At 61.2% G+C, this 26,007-nt stretch overlaps 2 protein-coding genes across 2 annotated transcripts in view; both read left to right on the top strand.

The window, feature by feature from the left end:
- Positions 1–1,436: 1,436 nt before the first annotated feature.
- SARS1 (seryl-tRNA synthetase 1) lies at positions 1,437–14,797 on the top strand. Its single transcript, XM_051808743.1, has 11 exons — positions 1,437–1,659; positions 3,894–3,964; positions 5,102–5,182; positions 5,449–5,607; positions 7,719–7,862; positions 8,258–8,413; positions 10,058–10,279; positions 10,641–10,770; positions 11,672–11,829; positions 13,785–13,914; positions 14,410–14,797. The coding sequence occupies exons 1-11, from the start codon at positions 1,524–1,526 to the stop codon at positions 14,562–14,564; spliced, it is 1,542 nt and encodes a 513-aa protein (XP_051664703.1). The 5' UTR covers positions 1,437–1,523; the 3' UTR covers positions 14,565–14,797.
- A 2,023-nt stretch (positions 14,798–16,820) lies between these two features.
- Positions 16,821–26,007, top strand: part of CELSR2 (cadherin EGF LAG seven-pass G-type receptor 2) — a 33,033-nt gene continuing 23,846 nt past the window's right edge. The window contains 5 exon segments of the mRNA XM_051808804.1: positions 16,821–16,933; positions 17,048–18,641; positions 18,643–20,917; positions 22,854–23,495; positions 24,862–25,112. Of these exon segments, the coding sequence (XP_051664764.1) occupies positions 16,836–16,933; positions 17,048–18,641; positions 18,643–20,917; positions 22,854–23,495; positions 24,862–25,112 (4,860 nt within the window). The 5' untranslated portion in view covers positions 16,821–16,835.

Genomic DNA, 26,007 nt, shown 5'->3' with positions numbered 1-26,007 from the left:
ATACCCCTGAAACCCCCCAAAAAGCCCTCCTATAACCCCTGAAACCCCCTCAACCCCCCCCCAACCAGGTTGGTCCTCCCGCCGCCAGGGGGCGCTGATCCCCCTCGCGTAACAAGCCCCGCCCGCCAGTGCCACGCCCTTGCCACGCCCCAGACGCGCATGCGCAATGCGGTCCCGCAGTGCTCCCGGTTTTGGGGGGGATTTGGTTGGGTTTTCCCCCATAGCCCCTGAAACCCCCTCAAGCCTCCCCAACTTCGAAAACCACACAACCCCCCCAAAAAACCGCCACAAATCCCCCCGAACTCCCCCCACTCCCTGAAATCCCCATAACCCCCTATAATCCCTCCAGATCCCTTGAAACCGCCTCAAATCCCCCCATAGCCCTGAAACCCCCCATCACCCCCTATAATCCTTCCAGATCCCTTGAAACCGTCCCAAATCCCCCCGTATCCCCTGAAACCCTCCCAGACCCTTTGAAACCCCCCAAATCCTCTCAATCCCCCCATACCCCCTGAAACCCCCCCAAACTCCCCTATACCCACTTAAATCCCCCAATCTCCCCTTCCGAAGCCCCCCAAAATCTCGCCCTTAACCCCTGAAATCCCTCCCGAATCCCCCTACACCCCCTGAACCCCCCCAAATCCTCCTGGAAGCCACTCATAACCCCTGAAACCCCCCCCCCCAAAACCCCCCACACCCTTTATATCCCCCCAAATCCCCTCAAAAATCCTCCCATAACCCAGGAAATCCCCCTGAAACCCCCCATCTGAAACCCTCCAACGCCCCCCCGAAACAAGTTGGTCCTCCCGCCCGCCAGGGGGTGCTGCTTCTACAACGACATAGCCCCGCCCCGTTGCCGCGCCCACGCCCCGCCGGCTTTGCGCATGCGCAGTGCGGTACAGTCCCGTTCTTCCCCCTCCCCCCCCCCGTTCTCCCGGTTTTGGAGGGTTTTGGGGGATATTTGAGGGGTTTCATGGTTTTCAGGGGGTTTGGGGGGGATTTAGGGTTTTTCAGAGGTTTTGAGGGGTTTTGGGGATTTTCAGGGGGTTTGGGGGCGATTTAGGGGATTTCAGGCGTTATGGGGGGACTCGGGGGAGTTCAGGGGTTATGGGGGGATTTTGGGGGGATTTTGGGGGGATTTGCGGGAGTTTTCGCCTAAACCGCCTGAAACCCCCTTAGATCCCCCCCCCCCAGTCCCCCACACCCCCTGAAATCCCCCCAACCCCCCCGTAACGCCTGAAACTCCCCAAATCCCTGCAACTCTGACACCCCCCCAAATCTCCCCATAATCCCCCCCAGCCCCTGAAACTCCCCCAAAACCACCTAAAACTCCCCACATCCTCCCTCATACCCCCCGAAATCCCCCCAAACCAGGTTGGTCCTCCTGCCCGCAAGGGGGTGCTGCTTCTTCCGCCGCTCAGGCCCTGCCCACTTCTTGCACACTCACGCCCCGCCCATTTGGCGCATGCGCAGTGCGGCTTCTCCGGAGCTTCTCAGCCGTGCTCCCGATCCCGCTTCCCGTCATGGTGCTGGACCTCGACCTGTTCCGCGCCGACAAGGGTGGAGACCCCGCCATGGTGCGGGAGATGCAGCGCAAGCGCTTCAAGGACCCCGCGCTCGTGGACGCGCTCGTGCGCGCGGACGGAGCCTGGAGGAGGTGTACGTGGGGGGGTGGCGGGGGGGAGACCCCCGGGAGGGGCGTGGGGGAACCCCGAGGGGTTGTCACGCCCTGTCCCCTGTCCTTTGTCACCCCCGGGTCACCTCCAGCCACCCCCCAGGCCGGTGGTGGGACTCCAGGTGATGGGACACCCCCATTGCTCCTTCCAAGGGATGGAGGATCCCCCTGGGAGGGGATTGGGAGACCCCTGGGAGTGGCGTGGGGAGACCCCCCCAGGGGTTGTTACCCACTGCTCCCTGTCCCTTGTCCCCCCCGGTCACGCCCGGTCGCCCCCAGCCTGGTGGTGGGACCCGTCCCTGGGAATGGGGGTCCCCAGGTGATGAGACCCCTCCCCCATTTCCTCTCTTCTGGGGATGGGGGACCCCCGGGATAGAGGTTGGGGCACCCCCCAGGGCTTGTCACCCCTTATCCCCTGTCGTTTATCACCCCCCGGCCGCCCCCAGCCTTGTGGTGGGACCCCTCCCCAGGGATTTAGGACCTCCGGGATTGGGGTGGGGGGATCTCCGAGGGGTTGTCACCCCCTGTCCCCTCGGTCACCCCCAGGTGATGGAACCCCCTCCTCCTTGTTCCTCACAAGGAATGGGAGCAATGTGGGGTCCCTACCCCCTGATTTGGGATCCTACCCCCCGATTTGGGGTCCCATCTCCCCTCTTTGGGCTCTCACCCCGGGGCGGCTCGGGGAGAGGGCAGGAGCCGCATCCCAGTGTTTCCCGGCAGGATTTGGGGCCGTGGGATGTTCCCCCCGCCCCACCCCTGGGTGCCGAGCGCGGGGTGGGGGGTGAGATGGGGTGGGCGTCCCGCAATCCCGCCGTTCCCACGCCCCCTCTCCAGGGGGTGGAAGCGGCGCCGGGGGCTCCCCTTTCCTCCCGATCCCTCCCTTGTGGGATCGGGCCCTGCTTTAGCCCGGAGCGTTTCATCCCACGGTGTCCCCCCGTTCCCAGCGACCCCCCCGCGGGCTCGGGACCCCCGGCACGGGGTGACAGGGCTGGCAGAGGGGACAGGAGGTGACAGGAGGTGGCGCAGGGTGGCGGCCGCGTGGCTGATGCAATCCCGCGGCGCCGCGGGACCCCCGCGACGGGGGGGCTGGGGGTGGCAGGGCTGGCAGGGGGTGACAGGGATGGCAGAGGGTGACAGGGCTGGCAGGGGGTGACAGGAGGTAGGTGGCAGAGGGTGGCACAGAGTGGCGGCCGCGTGGCTGATGCAATCCCGCCGTGCCCATCCCATCCCATTCCCTATTCCCTGGCTCGGGGTTGCCCCCCCGGGACCGATTCCCCCGCGTGATTTGGGGTGTCACCTTCCCAGGGTGACCCTGATTTGGGGTGTCACTCCAATTTGGGGTGACCCTGTTTTGGGATGTCGCCCTCTTGGGGTGACCCTCATTTGGGGTGTCACCGTTTTTTGGGGTGACCCTTATTTGGGGTGTCACTCCAATTTAGGGTGACTCTGTTTGGAGATGTCACCCTCTTGGGGTTACCCTGATTTGGGGTGTCACCCTGATTTGGAGTGGCCCTGATTTGGGAGTCCCATCCTGGTGTGGGGGGCCACAGCCTGGCATGGGGGTCCCAGTGGAGAGGGGGGTTTCCCATCTCGGTGTGGGGGGTGTCAGTGGAGTGGGGGGTTCCCATCTCAGTGGGGGGGGTTCCAGCCCAGTGTGGGAGTCACCAGTGTGTGTGTGGGGTGTCCCAGCTTGACATGGGGGTCCCAGTGCAACATGGGGGTCCTATCCTGGTGTGGGGGGTCCCAGCCCAGTGTAGGGGGACTGTCCTGCAGGGGGGTCCTGGCGTGATGCTGGGGGTCCCAGCCTGGCATGGGAGATCCCAACATGGGGGTCTCAGCCCAGCATAGGAGATCCCAAAATGGGGGTCCCAGCCTGGAGTGGGGGTGTTCCATCCCAATGGGAGGTCCCATCCTGGCATGGGGGTCCCAGCCCAGTGTGGGGGTGCCAGCCTGGAGTGGAGGTGTCCTGTCCCACCACAGGGAGGTCCCATCCTGCCCTGGGGGTCCCGGGGGTCACTCCAGATGTTTTCCATCCCCACCCCACCCAAACCCTGGGGCATTCCCAGAGCTGCAACTCCCCTCCTGCTCCCGGGGGGGGGCTCCCCATGGCCCCTGGGGACCCCAGCTCAGTCCCACCCCCTCTGAGAGCCCCCCCTCTCCTCTCCAGGAGACCCCAGCCCAGTCCCACCCCCTCTGAGAGCCCCTCCTTCCTCTCCAGGCAGGTTTCGTGCCGACAACCTGAACAAGCTGAAGAACCTTTGCAGCAAAACCATCGGGGACAAGATGAAGGTGGGCACCACAGGGGCACCAGCCGGGGCCACCCCCCCCAGCCCCCTCCCTGGTGCCTCCCCCCACTCCCAGATCTCTCCCTGGTGCCCCCTTCCCACTTCCAACCCCCCAGGTCTCTCCTTGGTGCCCCCCTCCAAACCAGCCCCTCAGGCTTCTCCCTGGTGCCCCCCCCACTCCCAGACCTCTCCCTGGTGCCCCCCTCTCACTCCCAGCCCCCCTGGTCTCTCCCTCCTGTCCCTGGGGGTGTTTCCCCCCAGCCCTTCCCAGTGCCCACCCCCCAGGCTGGTGGTGGGGGACCCCTGTGTCCCTCCCTGCCACCATCCCCCCTCCCCTCCCCACATTGATCCCTGAAGCCCCTTGAGCAGAGGTGACCTTTGGGGGTCCCTCCCACCCCCTCAGCCCTTTGAGGGATCCCTACCCCCTCCTCCCCAACTCATTTGGGGTATCCTTCCCCCCCTCTCCAACCCTTTTAGGGGTCTCTCCCACCCCTTTCCCTGCCCCTTTTTGGGGGTTCCTCCCTCCTCCACTCTCCCCCAACCCTTTGGGGGTCCCTCCCATCCCCTCAGCCCTTTGGGGATCCCTCCCTCTCCTCCCTCCCCAACCTTTTGGGGTGTTTCCTCTCTCCTCCCTCCCCAACCATTTTAGGGCCTCTCCGTTTCCTCCCCAACCCTTTCGGGGTCCCTCCCTTCTCCACCCTCCCCCAGCCCTTTTAGGGGTTTCTCCCACCCCCTTCCCTGGCCCTTTTTGGGAGTTCCTCCCTCCCCCACTCCCCACGAGCCCTTTGGGGGTCCCTCCCTCCACCCCCCTCCCACCATCCTTTGAGATATTCCTTCCTCCTCTCCCCAACCCTTTGAGGGGTCCCTCCCACCCCCTTCCCCAGCTCTTTGGGGGTCCCTCCCTCCTCCACTTCCCCCCCAGCCCTTTGGGGTGATTTCTCTCCCCCCTCCTGCCTAACCCTTTGGGGGGTTCCTCTGTCCTCCACCCCCTTTCTTGGCCCTTTTAGGGGTCCCTCCCTCCCCCCTCAGCCCTTTGGGGGTCCCTCCCTGCCTGCTCCCCTCCCCCTCGTGTCCCTGAGGGAGCTTTCCCACTGGAATTTCCCCCGTTAACCCTCATGGGGTCCCTTTTCCCTCCTCGCAGAGGAAGGAGCCGGTGGGGACGGACGAGTCAGTCCCAGAGAATGCCCGGAACCTGGAGGGGCTCACGGCCGATGTGCTGGGGGTGAGTGGGACCCCCGGAGCCCCCTGTGCCCCCCTGAGTCCCCCTGTGCTCCCTGAGCCCCCCTGAGCCCCACCATGCTGGATCTGGGATTTGTGGTGCTGGATCTGGAATCTGTGGTGCTGGATCCAGGCTTTGTGGTGCTGAATCCGGGATTTGCCGTGCTGGATCCAGGATTTGCCGTGCTGGGCCACCTCCCCCCTGTCCCCGGGGGTCCCTGCCCTGAGCAGGGTCTCTCTGCAGGGTCTCTCTGCGGGGTCTCTCCGCAGGCTCTCCAGGTGTCCCAGATCAAGCAGCTCCGGCTGCTCATCGATGAGGCCATCCAGGAATGTGACTCAGAGCGGCTCCGGCTCGAGGCTGAGCGGTTCGAGAGCCTGCGGGAGATCGGGAACCTGCTGCACCCCTCTGTGCCCATCAGCAACGATGAGGTGGGACAGGGACACGGACAGGGACGGGGAAAGGCACCTGGGACACGGGACAGGGACAGGACGGGGAAAGGCACCTGTAACATGGGGAGGAGGACAGGGACAGGAAAAGGCATGTGGGACACCGGAAGAGGGACAGGGAAAGGCACGTGGGACATGGGGAGTGAGGTGGGGACACGGGGGGGGGGGGGGGGAGGTGGGGACATGGGGAAGGAGATGGAGACAGTGGGAAGGAGATGGGGATGGAACATGGGGAGGGAGGTGGGAGACAGAGAGGGAGATGGGACACAAGGTCAGAGATGGGGATGGGACTTAAAAGGGGAGATGGAGACACGGGGAGGGAGGTGGGGATGGGACAGGGGGAGGGGAGGGATGTGGGACAGGGAGAGAAGTGGATACCTGGGGAGGGAGCTGGGGACACAGAGATGGGGACACGGGGATGGATGGGGCATGAGGAGGGAGATTAGGAGAGGGGTGGGAATAGGGCGAGGGAGATGGGGACATGGGGATGGGGACACGGGGGGATGGATGGGGCATGAGGAGGGAGATGAGGAGAGGGGGAGAGAGATGGGACATGGGGAAGGAGGTGGAGACATGAGGAGGGAGAGAGGGAGAAGGGGAAGGAGATGGGGATGGGGCACAGGGAGGCAGATGGGACATGGGGAGGGAAGTGGGGACACAAAGAGATGGATGGGGGGGGGGGGCACGGGATGGGACACCGGGAGTGAGATGGGGATATGGGCAGGGAGAGGGTCACAGAGAGGGAAGTGGGGATGGGAAACAGGGAGGGAGGTGGGCATGGGACCAGGAGAGACATGGACGGGGGAGGGAGGGGGTGACAAGGGGAGGAAGGTGGGACAGGGGGAGGAAGATGGAACACAGGGGCCACAGGGAGATGGATGGGGACACAGGGAGGGAGGTGGGGACTCAGGGCCGTGGCAGAGGGGCCCAGAGCTGGGGGGCTCCAGGGGGATTCCCCCAGGCCGGAGCAGCCGGCACAGAGTCCCGCCGGGAGCACACAAAGGGTGGCTCAGACAGCACCAGGCACCCCTTTGTCGGGAGAATCCATGGGAAAGGCTCCTCCCGAGGGGGGGCTGGCTCTCCCCTCCGCTGCCTCCATTCATCCCGGGAATGTTTGGCCAGGGAACACCTCGGGCCCTGTGCCAACGGGCCTCCTAACCAGGGTCAGCCTGGGCAGGCTGGGCTCCCAAACTGGGCCCAGTGCAGTGCAGGGACTGGGCCCAGTGCAGTGCAGGGACTGGGCTGGGGGGTGATGGGGTCAGGGGCCCCAAATCCTCCTTTCCGGGCTGGGGTCGGTCTGGGGAGTCTGGGCTCCCAAACTGGGCCCAGATTGTAGCATTTGTAATATTTGTAATATGTAATATGCTTAATATTTAATATTTTTAAGATGTAATAGGGGTAGTATTTACATATATTACATATTTTAATATTACATATTAAAATATTACATTTTACAGATATGTAATATTTGTAATACATGTAATATGTAATATTTCTAATATGTAATATGTGTAATATTTACATATTTTACATTTTACAGTTATATATTTGTAATATGTGTAATATACAATACTTGTAATATGTAATATGTGTAATATTTACATATATTACATTTTACAGGTATACAATATTCGTAATACGTAATGTTTGTATTGACCACTGGTCCCAGTGCAGTGCAGGGACTGGTGTGGGGGTGTGATGGGGTGATGGAACCCAAATCCTTTCCTCTGGGCCAGGGTCAGGCAGGGGGGTCTGGGCTCCCAAACTGGGCCCAGACTGTAACATCTGTAATATTTGTAATGTAACATTTGTAATATGTCATATTTGTAACGACCACTGGGCCCAGGGGTCACTGGGATGTTCAGGTGGGAATTTGGGGGGTGCCAGGTGCCACTGTGGGGTCCCAGCAGGGATTTCATGGTGTATTCAGGCTCACCATGGGGTTCCAGCAGGAATCTGGGGGCACCCACTGTCACCACGGGGTCCCTGGCGGGAATTCGGGCTGTACTTAGTATCTCTGTGGTGGTCCTTGGGAATTCGGGGTGTTATGGGGCACTGGGTGATGGGCCCCAAATTCTGCTGTCTTCATGCAGGATGTGGACAACAAGGTGGAGCGGGTGTGGGGCGACTGTAGCTGCAGGAAGAAGTATTCCCACGTGGACCTGGTGGTGATGGTGGATGGCTTTGAGGGCGAGAAGGGGGTTGTGGTGGCCGGGAGCCGCGGCTACTTCCTGAAGGTGAGGGCTGGGACCCCCACGGGGGCGTGGAATGGTTGGGATCCGGGGGGGATGAGGGGGAATGGGGGTCTTGGTTTCTCCTCTGCCGAGTGGGACGGTGGGAGTGGTGGTGTGGGATGGACTGTGGCCCAGGTGGTACCTCTGGATCCATCCCTGGGATGATGGGAGCCCCCGTGGGGGTGGTGTGGGATGTCTCTGGATCCATCCCTGGGATGATGGCAGCCCCCGTGGGGGTGGTGTGGGATGGACCCTGGCCCGGGTGGTGCCTCTGGATCCGTCCCCATCTGGGACGATGCTGGGCCCGAGAGCTGGAGCAGCTCCGTGGGATCTGCTGAGCAGGGTGGATGGCCCAGCATGGCGTGAGCGTGACGGGTGGTGTCCCCCCATGTCCCCAGGGTCCCTTGGTGTTCCTGGAGCAGGCCCTGATCCAGTACGCCCTGCAGAGCCTGCGGGCCCGGGGCTACACCCCGGTCTACACCCCCTTCTTCATGCGCAAGGAGGTCATGCAGGAGGTGGCCCAGCTCAGCCAGTTCGACGAGGAGCTCTACAAGGTCTGGGCTTTGGGGTGGCATTTGGGGCCCAGACACCCCCCTGGGGCTGTGGCTGTGGGGAGGGAGGTGGTGGGGTCCCCTCTGTTCCAGTGGTGGCAGCAGTGGTGGTTCCCTTCCCCTCTCCTTGGGGTCAGTCTTCAGGAGTGACACATGATGGCCATGAGGTGACAAGGAGGTGTTTCATCTCTGGGGTCCATCTCTACAGGTGACATGTTGTGGTGACAAGGAGGTGGCTTGTGATGGTGATGAGGTGACAAGAAGGTGGCTGATCCTTAGAGTCCACCTCCATGGGTGACACATTTTGGTGATGAAGTGGCCTGTTTTTTGGCTCCATCTCCACGGGTGACACATTGATGGTGATGAGGTGACAAGGAGGTGTCTGATCTTTGGGGTTCACCTCCACGGGTGACACATTTTGGTGCTGAAGGGGCCCGTTTCTTGGCTCCACCTCTGTGAGTGACACATTTTGGTGATGAAGGGGTCCATCTCTTGGCTCCGTCTTCACAGGTGACATGTTTTGGTCCTGGGACGAGGAGATAGCTTGTGCTGGCCCTGAGGTGACAAGGCTGGTGTCTTGTCTCCACCTCCATGGGTGACACAGGTACCTCCTCCCTGCCCCCAACCCTTTGAAACCCCCCCAACCCCCGGGACAAGCAGCATCTCCCACCCCCATCCCCGAACCCCTCCGTGGGGCATACTCACAAACTGCTGCCAACATGGGAGTGGAGGAGGGAAAAGGCAACGTCCTCCCCAAAAGGTTCCTCTGCGGGTGGGTCAAAACTGTCCGATGAAGTCTGAGCAGGTCTGGGCACAGAACGGGTCTGGGGGCAGAACAGGGTGCAGGAAACAAAGGCAAACTGGAGCCAGAAAACAGCCAGCTGACCAGGCCAAGAACAAAATGGCCTCGGAGCCTTTCCAACACACACACCTTGAGTTAAGGCAAAAGTGAAGTGTGCCCAGTTTCCAAGGAGAGAAGAAAAAAACTCCTCGCTCTTCCCCACAGTTTTTAGGAGGGCCATCAGCTTGGAATGCCCAAGGCAAACCACCCTCCTCATTCCACATCTTTCTTTCACAGAGGCGGGGGAAAGAAAAATTCCTGCTTGGCTTTTTTTGAACGAGCAAACCTCCGACACTCCTGTCCGTGACGCCAAAAATGTTACGACCCGCCCCAGGAAAAGAGGGGGGGGGGTAACCCAGGTTTTATCAAAAATTCCTTTGGGGTGGATTAAAGCGAAACGACACTAAATAATCGGTGTATGAAAATATATATTGATAAGATTTATTTTAACAATTTTGAATCAACAGGTAAGTTAACATTTTTTGGGTGCTATCATAATCAATAGGTAAGCTAACACTTTTGGGTGCTGTCATAACCTTTCTGGGGAGGAGAAAAATGCATAGGGGAGAGAAAGGTAGGATAAGAGCCAGGGAGAGTAAGAGAAAAGAAAAGAACCCTTTTTGGGGGGGGGAGAAACTGTTTAGGGGAGAGGAAAACCAGGATGAGAGTAAGGGAAAAGAGAAGCTGAGAGTATAAAAGAAATGGACATAGTCACCGCCCACTGGATCCAGCGATGCTTGAGAGCGATGGTCTTGATTCGCAGGCGGTGGGGAGACACGCCACGCCGCTGTCCCCTGTGCCTGCAGGTGATCGGGAAGGGCAGTGAGCGAGCAGAGGACAATTCCGTGGAGGAGAAGTACCTGATCGCCACGTCAGAGCAGCCCATCGCCGCCCTGCACCGCGACGAGTGGCTGCGCCCCGAGGAGCTGCCGCTGCGCTACGCCGGCATCAGCACCTGCTTCCGCCAGGAGGTGGGATCCCACGGCCGGGACACCCGCGGCATCTTCCGCGTCCACCAGTTCGAGAAGGTGACGGGCTCGGGGGTGCTGGGGCCAGCAGGGGATTCCCGGGGGGGGATCCAGGGGGTGTTTGGGGTCATGGGGGGTTCCAATGGGAATTTTGGGGTGTTCCTGGTGGGAATTCAGGGTGTACCCGGTGTCACCACAGCATTCCCAGTGGGAATTTGGGGTGTCCCCAATGTCACAACAGCAGGGGATTCCTGGTGGGAATTTGGGGTGTCCCCAATGTCACAACAGCATTCCCCATGGGACTTCCGGGTGTCCTCAATGTCACCATAGCATTCCCATTGGGAATTCTGGGTGTCCCCAGTGTCACCACGGCATTCCATTTGGGAATTCCGAGTGTCCCCAGCGTTCCCTTCTCCTGCAGATCGAGCAGTTCGTTTACTCCTCCCCCCACGACAACAAGTCCTGGGAGCTGTTTGAGGAGATGATCTCCACGGCCGAGGAATTCTACCAGTCCCTCGGGATTCCCTATCACATCGTCAACATCGTCTCGGGTACAGCTCTGCCAGCACATTCCCAGTGCCCCCCGGCCCTGACCCCCCCCCAGCTCGGCATTCCCTGTCCCCAGCCCTCGGGAGGAGGAGGAGGAGGGAGGGAAGGGTGTGTTTTATTTGCTGTGGAATTCTCTGGGTCCATGGGGAGGGGGGTGGGATGGATTGTCCCTGCTGGCCCTTCCAGAGGGACAGTTGGAGTGTCCCGGCTCCTCCTGGAAGTGCTGACAGGGGAATGATCCTGATAAAGGCTCCCTGGGATGAGTGGGACTCCTTCATCCCTGGGGCAGGGCAGGAATCCCTCATCCCCATGGGATCCCTCACCCCATGGAATCTCTCATCCCCATGGCAGAGCAGGAATCCCTCACCCCATGGAATCCCTCATCCCCATGGGATCCCTCACCCCATGGAATCCCTCATCCCCATGGCAGAGCAGGAATCCCTCACCCCATGGGATCCCTCATCCCCAGGGAATCCCTCATCCCATGGAATCCCTCATCCCCATGGCAGAGCAGGAATCCCTCATCCCCAGGGAATCCCTCATCCCCAGGGAATCCCTCATCCCCAGGGAATCTCTCATCCCCGTGGGATCCCTCACCCCATGGAATCCCTCATCCCCAAGACAGAGCAGGAATCCCTCATCCCATGGGATCCCTCACCCCATGGAATCCCTCATCCCCATGGCAGAGCAGGAATCCCTCATCCCATGGGATCCCTCATCCCCATGGCAGAGCAGGAATCCCTCATCCCATGGGATCCCTCACCCCATGGAATCCCTCATCCCCATGACAGAGCAGGAATCCCTCATCCCATGGGATCTCTCATCCCCAGGACAGGCACACTCAGGGCAGACAGTGGGCCCCCCCCAGCCCCCCGCTCAGCCCTGTGTCCCTGCTGTCCCCAGGCTCCCTGAACCATGCAGCCAGCAAAAAGCTGGATCTGGAGGCCTGGTTTCCCGGCTCCGGAGCCTTCCGGGAGCTCGTGTCCTGCTCCAACTGCACTGACTACCAGGCGCGGCGGCTGCGCATCCGCTACGGCCAGACCAAGAAAATGATGGACAAGGTGAGCCTGGGGGTTCTGGGGGGGCCTGCCTGTGTCCCCCATCCCTCTCTGTGTCACTCGTGTCCCCCTGGAGCACTCCGGAGCCGTGAGCTCACGGGCTCAACCAGGGCTTTAAAACAGAAATATATGTAGGGCTTGTTAATACCTCGAGATATTGGCAAGAGAACGAGCCCAGACTTGTTCCCAAGAGATGTTTTTAGTGACAATTTAGGGGAGGAAGTGAGGGAACTTGAAGAGGTTCCAAAGGGCACCACACAAGGGGGACTAAAATGTTCCACCACAACAGCAACACTGCCCCAGCACAGACTGATCCACAGCACTGGAGTGGAGATCCAGTTGATCCACAGCACTGGAGTGGAGATCCAGTTGATCCACAGCACTGGAGTGGAGATCCAGTTGATCCACAACACTTCAGTCAGGATCCAACCCCTCCACAACACTTAAATCAAAATCCGGTTCCTCCACAACACTCAGGATCCAATAAATCCACAGCACTTAAATCAAAATCCACCCCCTTCACAACACTTAAGTCAAGATGCAGTAAATCCACAACACTCCAGTCAAAATCCAACCCCTCCACAACACTTAGATCAAGATCCAATTAATCCACAACACCTAAATCAAGATCCAGACCCTCCACAGCACTTAAATCAAAATTCCAGCCCAGAATTCCCCCAAATTTCCTCATTTTTCTCCCAAATTTCCTCTGTCTTCTGATTTCACCCAATTTCTCAAATTTTAAGTTTTCCCCAAACTTCCCCAAATTTTTTTCAAATTTCCCCCGAAGTTTCTCCAGGTTTTCCCCAAATTTCTTCAAATTTTCCCCAAATTTCCCCCCAGATTTCATCAGGGGCTCCAAGAACTGAGAGGTGTTATAAAATGTATGTACAATAGCTAAGAATACTTAAAATATAACATATAAAATACAGGAATATATAAAATATATACTTATGTGTAGTATATAAGTCTATAAATATATTAAATTTATAATATAAAAATATATGAAATATATCAAATATAATGTATCAATTATATGCAAATATTTAATAATATAAAAGTAAATTAATATATAAAATGTATAATATGTAAATATATAAGATATAAATAAAATATAGTGTATGAAATAATATATAGTGTATGAATAATATATAAAATATACATGAATATGTTAATAATAAGTAAATGAATATATAAAATATATAATATATAAATACACTTAATATATAAATAGATAGTTTTATAAAATATATAAAATATAATATATAAAATATAATAATATATAGAATATAGACTAATATATCAATAATATATAAGTATATAAAATGTATAAATATAATATACTAGTGTATAAAATATATAAACTAATATGTAAAACAGAATAATATATTAATACTTAAGTATATAAATATATATACAATATATAAAATGTATGTAAAATCTATTTTATATATAATATATGTATTATATATAAAATATATATAACATATATATTATATATATTACATATATAAATATATGTAATATGTATATATATAAATATATGTAATATATAAATATATGTAAATATATTACATATATAAATATATGTAATATATAGAAATATATAGAAATTTATAAAAATGTATAAAACCTAACTACAATATGGAAATATATAACAAAATATAATAATTTTTACCCTGTTTGGGGGAACACCCGAAACACTCTCTTCAGAGTAGATGTTTCCTGGCTTGCTAAAAAATTGTTCTCTACTGAAACCATTTTGGGATGTGGTGCCAAAGTGTTCAGTTCAAAGCTCTGTCCTAAAATCACAGAAGTGCTGAAAGTGCCTTAAAATCGGGCTATTTCTGGGTCTCAGGGCATTGGTTCCCCCCTTCCCCTCCTCCCCCCCCCAGACCCCCCCATACTGGGCCTGGGACCCCAGAGTCACTGCGGGGTGTGGGGTGTGTCCCCCCCAGGTGGAGTTCGTGCACATGCTCAACGCCACCATGTGTGCCACCACCCGCACCATATGCGCCATCCTGGAGAACCACCAGACCCCCGAGGGCATCCTGGTCCCCGAGAGGCTGCGGCAGTTCATGCCCCCAGGTAACAACCCCCCACCCGAGACCCCCGTCCCGAGATTTTATGGCCCCAGGTAACCCCCCAAGACCCCCCATCCTGCGATTTCATGGCCCCAGGTAACCCCCCCCAAGACCCCCATCCCAGGATTTTGTGGCCTCTGTGACAACCCCCCCCCCGAGACCCCACCTGTCCTGGGATTTCATGGCCCCTGTGACCCCCTGTCCCGGGATTTCATGGCCCCTGTGAGCCCCCCATCCCAAGATTTCATTCCCCTGTGACCCTCCCTGTGACCCCCCCCCCCCACTGTCCTGGGATTTCATGACCCCCCCCTGTCCTGGGATTTCATGTTCCCAAGTAACACCCCCTCCCCTGTGACTTCCCCGTGACCCCCTGTCCCAGGATTTCATGACCCCTGTGACCCCCTCCATCCCAGGATTTCACGCCCCAGGTAACCCTCCCCAGTGACTCCCCCCTGCTCTCCCCGTGACGGGGGTGACAGGGGTCCTGTGTGCCCCCCAGACCTGCGGGAGCTGATCCCCTTCGTGAAGCCGGCGCCCATCGAGCAGGAGCTCTCCAAGAAGCAGAAGAAGCAGCAGGAAGGGGGGGGCAAGAAGAAGGCGGGGGGAGCCCGGGAGCAGGGGCTGGAGGAGCAGGTGAAGAACATGGCGGTCTGAGGGGGCCCCCCCCGCACTCCCCCGAGGGACTTTTGGGGTCTCCTGAGTCATCCCACCTTCCTTGCTGGGCCATGCCCTCAGCTTCGCTTGGGGGGAGTCACCGTGGGCCCCCCCCCGCAGCACAAAGAACTGACACATGTGTGGCCCCCCCCCTCGTGTGGCCCCCCCACCCGCTGAGCGGGGCCGGGGACCCCCGTGTTCTCCCTCCATCTAATAAAGGCAAGAGCTGCTGAGCTGCGTGTGCTGGGGGGGTGCCGAGGGGGCACGGGAGGGTCCAACTTCCGCCCCAGCGTGCAGGGGGGGTGTCTCCAGCCCGAGGGGGGGGTCTCTCCGTCTCTCCATCTCCCGAGGACCCCCCTTTCCCCTCTCCCAGCCCTATACAAAGCTGCAGACAAAGCCCCTTTGTGATGCAAAGTGGGGCCGGGGGGCCCCCAGGCTCAGCCCCAGCTGCCGCCCCGCTCCCCCACCGGGCTGGGGGGGGACACATAGGAGGGGATTATCCCTCTCCATTACTACGGGGGGGGCCGGCTGCTCCCCCCTCCCGTCCCGTGTATGCGTGGGAACTCCCGTCGGGGCGGGCGGGGCGGGCGGGGAGTGGCCCCCGTGAGTCAGCGGAGCCCCCGGCGGGGGCGGGGGGGGCCCGGCGGTTCCGAGCACCGCCCCGGCGCGGGGGGGTCTCCCCCAGGACCCGTCCGACCCGTTCTGCCGGGGGGGAGGACCCGGCTCCGCGCCACCTGCCCGCACCCACGCCCCGGGACCGGCGCCGGCTGGGGGGGCACCCACGGACCGCGGGGATCCGCCCCCACCCGCCCTCTGCAGTCCCCCCCCCAGTCTGTCCCTGTGCCCCCCAGCATCCCCAGTACAGCCCAGTCTGCCAGTGCCCCCAGTTTCTCCAGTCCCCCCCAGTCTGTGGCACTGCCCCCCCAGCATCCCTGGTACAGCCCAGTCTGTCCCAGCGCCCCCCAGCTTCCCCAGTCCCTGCCAGTCTGTCCTGGTGTCCCCCATCATCCCTGGTCCCCCCCAGAGTCCCCCAGCATTCCCAGTCCCTGCCAGTCTGTTCCAGTGCCCCTCGGTCCTTGTGGGGTGGGACCAGCCCAGGGGTTGGGGTGGGTGGTCCCACGGCGTGGGGGGACATGGACCCCCGTGACTGGGGTCACAGCCGGGGCGTGTGTGTGTGACACGTGCTGTGTGTGTCACATGTGCTGTGTGTCACACATAGCTGTGTGCCGTGCCACATGTGTGTGTCACGTGTGCTGTGTGTCACGGTGTCACATGTGCTGTGTGTGTCACACATGATCTGTGTGCTGTCACATGTATTGTGTGTGTTCTGAGTGTCACACGTGCTGTGTGTGCTCTGTGTGTCACACACGTACCCTGTGTTCTGCCCATGTCACTCACATGTGCTCACACACGTGCGCCCTGCACATGCAACCTGTGTGCTCCCCACGTGTGCCATACGTGTACCCGTGACGTTCGTGTGTGTGCCAGGCCCTTCACATGTGTGTGTGCACAACGCACGTGTGTGTGTGTGTGTGCACCTTACACGTGTGTGCACCTTATGTGCGTGTGTGCACAATGCACATGTGTGTGTGTGTGCACCTTACGTGTGTGCACAATGCACATGTGTGTGTGTGTGCACCTTACATGCGTGTGTGCACAATGCACGTGTGTGTGTGTGTGTGTGTGCACCTTACATGCGTGTGTGTGCACAATGCACGCGTGTGTGTGTGCACCTTACATGCGTGTGTGCACAATGCACGTGTGTGTGTGTGTGTGCACCTTACATGCGTGTGTGTGTGCACCTTACATGTGTGTGTGTGTGCACCTTACATGCGTGTGTGTGCCCAATGCACGCGTGTGTGTGTGCACCTTACATGTGTGTGTGTGTGCACCTTACATGTGTGTGTGTGCACAATGCACGCGTGTGTGTGTGTGTGCACCTTACATGCGTGTGTGTGCACCTTACATGTGTGTGTGTGCACCTTACATGTGTGTGTGTGCACAATGCACGCGTGTGTGTGTGTGCACTTTACGTGTGTGCGCGCAACCTGCTCTCGGGGGTGCGCCCGGTGCCCCCCGCGGTGCCGCTGCCGGTGCGGGTCCCGTTGCCGGTGCCGGTGCGGGGGCGGCGGCGGCTCCTTTAAGCGCGGCGGGGCCGGTGCAGCGGCGGCTCCGCCCCGGCGGGCGCGCGCGGGCGCGGGCGGGGCGCAGGCGGCGGCGCGGGGCGCTGCGGGCACCGGCACCGGCACCGGCACCGGGGGGGCAGCGGCCATGGGACTTCCACCCGCCCGCCGGGCCGCGCAGCCGCTGCTCCCGCTGCTGCTGCTGCTGCTGCTGCCGCCGCCCGCACCGGGACCCGCCACCGGCATCGCCATCGCCACCGGCATCGGCTCCGCCGCCAGCATCGCCACCGACACCGGCATCGCCACCGGGACCGGGACCGGCATCAGCTCCGCCACTGGGACCGGCATCGGCTTCGCCACCGGCACCGGCAGCCGGAGCGGCACCGGGATCCGCCCCCGCCTTCCCGACGCGCTCCCGGCGCCGCTCCAGGCTCGCCGCGGCGGCACCGGGGACAGCGGCGGCACCGGGGACAGCGACGGCTCCGCACGGCCCCCGCCGAGCACCGGGGACAGCGGCGGCGGCACCGGGCCCACGCCGAGCGATGGGACCGCACCGGGCTCCGGCAGGGACGGCGGCGGCGTTTGGGGGTCCCGAGGCACCGGCGGCACCGCGGGCGTCAGAGGCACCGCGAGCACCGGCGTCACTGGAGCCACGAGGAATGCTGGAGACACCAGGAGCCCTGGAGGCGCTGGGGATGCTGGAGGCGCTGGGGACGCTGGAGGCGTCAGGGACGCTCCTGGAGGCACCGGGGATACCGGAGGCGCAGGGGATACTGGAGGAACTGGAGACACCGGGAGCACCCATATCCTCAGGGACAGCGGGAGCGCCGCGGATACCGGACACACCAGGAACACTGACGTCCTCTCAGACAGCAAGAGCGCCGGGGCCATGCTGAGCACTGGGGGGGCTGGGGGCACTGGGGGCACCCCAGTCCTCAGGGACATCAGGGATACTGGATGCACTGGGGAGACTGGGAGAGACACTGGAAGCACCGGGAAAGTCCCCAGGAGCAGCAGAGACACTGGACATAATGAGGTGACTGGGAAAATCCCCAGGGACACTGAGAGCACCAGAGAAGTCCCCAGGGACACCAGGAACTCTGGGAATACTGGGCATGCTGGGGGCACCAACATCCCCGGGGACACTGACAGCACCAGGGAAGTCCCCAGGGACACCCAGAACACTGGGAATACTGGACACACTGGGTGCACCAACATCCCCAGGGACACTGAGAGCACCAGCAAAGTCCCCAGGGACACTGGGAATACCGGACATGCTGGGGGCAACAACATCCCCAGGAACACCAGGAACACTGGGAATACCAGACACACTGGGGACACCAGACACACTGGGGACACCAGTGGCACAGGGGACACGATGGGCTCCAGGGCTGTTGAGGCCCCCCAGATCAGGGCAGCCCCCGGACCCCCCATGCTCCGCCCCCGCCGGAGCCCCAATACGGCACCGCAGTTCCAGCCTTCCAGCTATCAGGCCACGGTGGAGGAGAACCGGCCCGCGGGGACGCCGGTGACACAGGTGACGGCGCAGGACCCTGATGAGGGCGAAGCAGGGCGGCTGCTCTACGCCATGGCCGCGCTCTTTGACAGTCGCTCCGACGCCCTGTTCGCCATGGACCCCGTGACAGGCGCCGTCACCACAGCAGCGCCGCTGGACCGCGAGAGCAAGAGCACCCACGTGTTCCGCGTGACAGTGGCCGACCACGGCGCGCCCCGGCGCAGCGCCATGGCCACGCTCACCATCACCGTGGGCGACGCCAACGACCACGACCCGTCCTTTGAGCAGCCTGAGTACCGTGAGAGCGTGCGGGAGAACCTGGAGGTGGGCTACGAGGTGCTGACCGTGCGTGCCACTGATGGCGATGCCGGACCCAATGCCAACGTGCTCTACCGGCTCCTCAATGCCGGCAGCGCCAACGAGGTCTTCGAGATCGACCCCCCGCTCCGGCGTCATCCGCACACGCGGCCCTGTGGACCGGGAAGCGGTGGATGCCTTCGAGCTGCTGGTGGAGGCGGCAGACCAGGGCCAGGAGCCCCGCAGTGCCACGGCCACCGTGCGCATCGCGGTGGAGGACGACAATGACAACGCGCCGCAGTTCAGCGAGCGGCGCTACGTGGCACAGGTGCCCGAGGATGTGGTGCCCAATGCAGCCGTGCTGCGGGTGACGGCCACTGACCGCGACAAGGGCAGCAACGCCCTGGTGCACTACAGCATCGTCAGCGGCAACACTCGTGGCCACTTCTACATCGATGCCCAGACGGGCGCCCTGGACGTCATCACTCCCCTGGACTTCGAGGTCACCAAGGAGTTCACACTGCGCATCCGGGCGCAGGATGGCGGCCGCCCGCCCCTCTCCAACATCAGTGGGTTGGTCACTGTGCAGGTGCTGGACGTCAACGACAATGCCCCCATCTTTGTCAGCACGCCCTTCCAGGCCACCGTGCTGGAGAACGTCCCTGTGGGCTACTCCGTCATCCACGTGCAGGCCATCGATGCCGACTCAGGGGACAATGGCCGGTTGGTTTACACCCTGCTGGAGACCGGCGCTGGCTTCCCCTTCACCATCAACAATGGCACCGGCTGGATCGTGGTGGCCTCCGAGCTGGACCGGGAGGCCATGGACTTCTACAGCTTTGGCGTGGAGGCGCAGGACCAGGGGACACCCCCCATGGCCTCCACGGCCAGCGTCAGTGTCACCATCCTGGATGTCAATGACAACAGCCCCGAGTTCACCCAGAGGGAATATGGTGCCCGCCTCAACGAGGATGCGGCAGTGGGGACAAGTGTCCTCACCGTGTCTGCTGTCGACCGCGACGCCAACAGCGTCATCACTTATCAGATCTCCAGCGGCAACACCCGCAACCGCTTCTCCATCACCAGCCAGAGCGGTGGGGGGCTCATCTCACTTGCCCTGCCCCTGGACTACAAACTGGAGCGACAGTACCTGCTCACTGTCGCAGCGTCCGACGGAACCCGCCAGGACACCGCCCTGGTGGTCGTCAACGTCACCGACGCCAACACCCACCGTCCTGTCTTCCAGAGCTCCCACTACACCGTCAACATCAACGAGGACCGACCGGTGGGCACCACGGTGGTGGTGATCAGCGCCACGGATGAGGACACCGGGGAGAACGCCCGCATCACCTACCTGATGGAGGACAGCATCCCCCAGTTCCGCATCGCCGCCAACACTGGCGCCGTCACCACCCAGATGGAACTGGACTACGAGGACCAGGTGTCCTACACCTTGGCCATCACAGCGCGGGACAATGGCATCCCCCAGAAATCCGACACCACCTACCTGGAGATCCTGGTGAGCGATGTCAACGACAACGCACCGCAGTTCCTCCGCCACTCCTACCAGGGCTCCGTCTACGAGGATGTCCCCGCCTTCACCAGCGTTCTGCAGGTCTCCGCCACTGACCGCGACTCTGGGCTCAACGGCAGGGTCTTCTACACCTTCCAGGGGGGTGACGACGGTGATGGTGACTTCATCATTGAGTCCACCTCAGGCATCGTCCGCACTCTGCGCCGCCTGGACCGGGAGAACGTGCCGCTCTACTCCCTGCGGGCCTTTGCCGTCGACAAGGGGGTGCCAGCACGACGGACGCCAGTGGAGATCCAGGTGACGGTGCTGGACGTCAATGACAACCCACCTGTCTTCGAGCGTGACGAGTTCGACATCTTCGTGGAGGAGAACAGCCCCATTGGGCTGGTGGTGGCCCGGATCACAGCCACCGACCCCGACGAGGGCACCAACGCCCAGATCATGTACCAGATCGTGGAGGGCAACATCCCGGAGGTCTTCCAGCTGGACATCTTCTCCGGGGAGCTCACAGCACTGGCCGACTTGGACTACGAGGCCAAGGCCGAGTACGTCATGGTGGTCCAGGCCACGTCGGCGCCGCTGGTCAGCCGGGCCACCGTGCACGTGCGGCTGCGCGACGCGAACGACAACAGCCCCCAACTGAAGAACTTCGAGATCCTCTTCAACAACTACATCACCAACCGCTCCGGGAGCTTCCCTGGCGGTGTCATCGGCCGCATCCCAGCCCACGACCCTGACGTGTCCGACCGCCTCACCTACGCCTTCGAGCAGGGCAACGAGCTCAACCTGGTGCTACTGGACCCCCAGAGTGGGGAGCTGCGGCTCAGCCCCGCCCTGGACAACAACCGCCCACTGGAGGCCGTCATGAGGGTCTCCGTGTCCGGTAGGACCCCTGCCCAGGGGGGTGGGCTGGGCACAGGAGGTGGGGAGGTTTGGGGTTGCTATGGGGTCTCCCCACACCGTTTTGGCTGCCCCCACCCTTCAGATCGGAGTGGGGGGGCTGATGTGCATTGGGGTCCTGCCAACCCACTGAGGTGTTTTGGGGCCCCACTCATCTTGGCTGCTCTCACCCTCCAGATCCAGGTGAGGGAGGGGTGAGGGGGATGCTGTGCCCTCCCCCAGCCCAGAGACCCCTCTGGAGGCATTCAGGGTCCCCAGCACCCCCTTTTCCCTCCCCATCCTCTGGGGTGTCCGGAGGGGTCCAATACCACAGTGCACCATCTTTTGGGGGGGCAGGACCCTGGTGGGTGTTGGGGTGGTCCTGGCACCTCTCTGTGTGGCGCTGGGGGGGGCAGGACCCACTGTGTGTACCTGGGGGGAGGTTGCAGAGGCTGGTGTGTGCAAGGGGGGAGTCCTGCTACCCTTGCGTGGGTGCTGGGGGTCCCAGTGGGTGAATTTGGGGGGGCTCGAGGTGCAGCGCAGTACTGGGGGGTCCTGGCACCCCAATGGCTGTTTCCAGGATACCCCAGTGCTTGTATTTGGGGGGGGGGGGGGGAGGGAACCCACCGATGTCCTCACTGGGGGGTCCCCAAACGCAATGGGGGGCTCGCGGGATAAGAGGGGGGTGTACCCTTGATTCAGGGGGGCCAGGAGGTGCTGCCGGGGGTGGGGGTCACTCCAGGGTGGAGGAGCATCTCCTTACCCCCCTCCCCAGAGCAGGGAGGGAAATTGAGTCACAGCCCAGGCCGTGATGTCCCTTGTCCCCATCCGCGTGTTCCCCCCCCCGCCCCCAGTTTGGGGTCCCTGCTCCGGCCACACAAAATGGGGGACCCAGGGTACAAAGGTTGGGGGCTGGGGGCCCCCCAAGCCCCCCCCGAGAGCGGGGGCAGCCGCGAGGGGAACAAAAGGTCCGACCATAGCTGGGCCCCCGCAGCCGCGACCATGGCAACCGCCCCCCCCCCCCCCCGGCACCGGCCACCGGCCACGGGCCACCGGCCCCGCCACCCCCCCCCCTCTGTCACCCCCCTCTGGGCCCCCCGCAGTCCCCACGCTCCCTCTCTCCATCTGTCCACCCACTGCCCATCTGTCCCGAGTGCCACTGCCCTGGGAGGAGGAGGAGCAGGAGGAGGAAGGGGGGTGTCCCAATGCTGGGCAAGGACTTTGACTCCCCTGACCCCATAACCAGACCCAGCCCCATAACCAGTGCAAGTCCCATAACCAGCCCCATAACCAACCCCATAACCAGCACCAACCCCATAGCAATGTCAGCCCCATAACCAGCATCAACCTCATAACCAGCTCCACCCCCATAACCAGCACCAACCCCATAGCCATACCCAACCCCATAACCAACCCCATAACCAATCCCATAACCAGATCCAACCCCATAACCAGCCCCATCCCCATAACCAGCTCCATCCCCATAACCAGCCCCAACCCCATAACCAGCCCCAGCCCCACTTGCCAGTGCCCAATGGGGTTGGTCACCCCATGCCTGCCCCACCACCCACCCTCAGATCATCCACCCCTGCCTCCCCCCCAGTGTCCCCCAGGCCACCCCCGCCCCCTCAGTGTCCCCCAGACCCCCAATGGCCCCCCGACCCCAATATCCCCCAGACCCCAATATCCCCAGACCCTTCCAACCCTGACCCCCCAATGTACCCAGACCCCAATGTCCCCCACCCCTGATCCCCCAACGTCCCCAGCCACTCCACTGACCCCCGTGTCCCCCAACGTCCCCATTTCTCCACTGCTGACCCCCATGTCCCCCGGTGTCCCCAGCCCCCCCTTGCTGACCCGTGTTCTCGGCGTCCCCAGTTCCTCCCCGTATCCCCGGTGTCCCCATTTCCCCCCGCTGACCCCTGTCCCCGTGTCCCCAGACGGCGTGCACAGCGCCAGCGCGCAGTGCGTGCTGCGGGTGACGGTGATCACGGACGAGATGCTCAGCAACAGCATCACCCTGCGCTTGGCCGACATGTCGCAGGAGCTCTTCCTGTCGCCGCTGCTCGGCCGCTTCCTCGAGGGGGTGGCGGCCGTGCTGGGCACCCCCCGGCACCGCGTCGTGCTCTTCAACATCCAGGCAGATACGGACGTGGGGCCGGCGCGGATCCTCAACGTGAGCTTGTCGGCGCTGCTGCCGCCACCTGCGGCCTCGCGCTTCTTCTCCTCTGAGGAGCTGCAGGAGCGGCTCTACCTCAACCGCTCGCTGCTGGCGACCACCACGGCGCAGCGGGTGCTGCCCTTCGATGACAACGTGTGCCTGCGCGAGCCCTGCGAAAACTACATGCGCTGCGTGGCCGTGCTGCGCTTCGACAGCTCCGCGCCCTTCCTGGCCTCCGACACCATCTTGTTCCGGCCCATCCGACCCGTGCCGGGGCTGCGCTGCCGCTGCCCGCCCGGCTTCACCGGCGACTACTGCGAGACCGAGATCAACCTGTGCTACTCCAGCCCCTGCGGTGCCCACGGGCGCTGCCGCAGCCGCGAGGGCGGCTATGCCTGCGAGTGCCATGAGGACTTCACCGGTGAGCAGTGCCGGCCCGGGGGCCTCAGGCAGCCTCTGCCATCCTCTGTCCTCTGTCCAGCCTAAGATCCATCCATCCATCCATGCATCTGTCCCTAGATCCATCCATCCCCCCATCCATCCATCCATCCATCCATCCCTCCATCCTTCATCCTCCATCCAGTTCTCCATCCATCCATCCCTCCATCAATCCATCCATCCATCCATCCATCCATCCCTCCATCCTTCATCCTCCATCCGTTCCTCCAGCCATCCATCCCTCCATCAATCCATCCATCCATCCATCCATCCATCCATCCATCCATCCATCCATCCCTCCACTCATCCCTCCATCCTGCCATCCATCCATCCGCTCTTCCTCCCTCCTTTCCTCCCTCCCTCCTTCCCCTTATCCATCCATCCATCCATCCATCCCTTCTTCCTGGTGTCCATCCTCATCTTCCCTCATCACCTCCTCTTCAATCTCCCTCCCTCCCTCCATTTCTCCCTCCCTCCATTTCTCCCTCCCTCCCTCCTCCATCCTTTCCTTCCTCATGGTGTTCATTTCCATCATCCCTCCCTCCATCCCTCCCTCCTCTTATCCATCCTTCCATCCCTCCATCCCCCTCCATCTCTCCTCCATCCCTTCTCCATCCCCATCCTCCCTCCTCCCCTTTGTTTCTATCCCTTCAACCTCCTCCTCCTCCATCTCCCCACCTCCCTCCTTCTCCTCTGCCCCCTCTCCCTCACGCCTCCTATCCCCGCTGTCCCCCCCAACCCCCCCATGGTCCCCCCATGAGGTCCCTGCAGGGGGGACAGGGACACTTGGGGGGGGGCAGAGCCCTGGGGAACCCCTGTGTGGGGTGGGGACCCCTGGGGACACTCCCCCAGGATCACAAGGGGACTAGTGACACTGGGGACATCCCCCCCACCTCCACTCTGGGGACCCCAACCCCCCACGGGACCCCCGGATGGGGGAAGGAATGTGAGGGGAGGGGGCTTCTCCTGGTTGCCATGGTGATGGGAGGTGGTCGCCATGGTGATGGAGCTGAGGATGAAGATGCTGGGGGGGGGGAGGGAGAGGGGACCCCTACCCTACCACCCCCCGATTTGGGACTTCTTGGGGCTTCTGGGAGCTGAGCACTCGGGGAGGCTCTCTGGGGTTAATGGGGGAGTGAGATTGGACCCCCCACCCTGATTTTTGGGGTTGTGGGTGTTCCGCAGGGGAGCAGTAGGGAGGAGATGGGATCCCACCCTCTAATTTTGGGGTTCTGGGTGTCCTCTGGGGGAGCCCTGCAAGCTGAGTGCCTGAGGGGGGCTCTCTGGGGTTAATGAGGGGGAAAGAGGGACCCTGTCCCCCTAATTTTGGGGTCCCATGTGTCCCCCAGGGGAGCACTGCGAGCTGAGTGCCCGGGGGGGCCGCTGCACGCCAGGGGTCTGCCGGAACGGGGGCACGTGCCTGAACCTGCTGGTGGGGGGGTTCCGGTGCCAGTGCCCCCCCGGGCACTACGAGAAGCCCTTCTGTGCCATGAGCACCCGCAGCTTCCCCCCCAAATCCTTCCTCACCTTCCGGGGGCTCCGCCAGCGCTTCCACTTCACCCTCGGCCTCACGTGAGCACTGAGGGGGCACCGAGAGGGTGTCAAGGGGGCACCGGGGGGGGGGGGGCCGGGGGGGGTGGTGGGGATGGGTCAGGGGTGTCCCTGGGGTGTCATTTGGGGGGAGGAGTGTCCAAGGGGGTATCATGTGGGGTGTGGGGTGATGGGTGTCCTGTGGGCATTGGGTGGGTGGGGGTGATGAAATATGGGGTGGTGGGTTTCCTGAGGGCACAACAGGGGGGCAAAGGGTGTGGGGTGGTGGGGTGACCCCTTGGCATGCGGGGCAGTGGGGTGGGGGGCGATGGCGAGTGATGGGCACCCAGCGGGTGCAGGGGGATGGGGCAGGGGGTGTTGGGGTGTGTTTGGGAGCACAGTCAGGTCTGGGGAGTGTTGGGGTGTCTTTGGGGGGCACAGGGGGGCCCAGGGGGTGAGGAGCGTGCTCGGGGGGCACAGCAGGATATGTTGGTTGTTGGGGTGTGTTTGGGGGGTATGGGGGGGAAGGGGTGTCAAGGTGTGTTTGGGGGGCACAGTCGGGTCCGGGGGATGTTGGACTGTGTTTGGGGGGTACAGTGAGATTGGGGGGTGTCAGGGTGTTTTTGGGGGGCACAGTGGGCACAGTGGGTGTTGGAGTGTGTTTCGGGGGTGCAGTCAGGCCCAAGGGGTGTTTGGGGGTCACAGGGAGTCCTGGAGGGTGTTGGAGTGTGTTTGGGGGGCACAGTCAAGTTTGGGGTGTGTTTGAGGAGCACAGTAAGATTGGGGGGCACAGTATAGTTGGGGGGTGTCAGGGGTGTGTCTGGGGGGACAGGTGGGTCTGGGGGGTGTTAGGATGTGTAGGGGACCAGGGTCAGGTCCAGGGCATAGGTTTGCAGGGCACGGTTCCAGGCGTGCCAGGAGGGCCTGTGCCGTACCCCCCAAGACTGAGCTGCTCCCCCACGGTT

Source organism: Manacus candei, unplaced genomic scaffold (assembly GCF_025592945.1).
Source record: "Manacus candei isolate 608988 ecotype Guabito, Panama unplaced genomic scaffold, ASM2559294v1 h1tg000073l, whole genome shotgun sequence".
Taxonomy (NCBI): domain Eukaryota; kingdom Metazoa; phylum Chordata; class Aves; order Passeriformes; family Pipridae; genus Manacus; species Manacus candei.
Note: the sequence above shows the minus strand (reverse complement) of the source record. Positions and strands in the feature narration are given on the sequence as shown.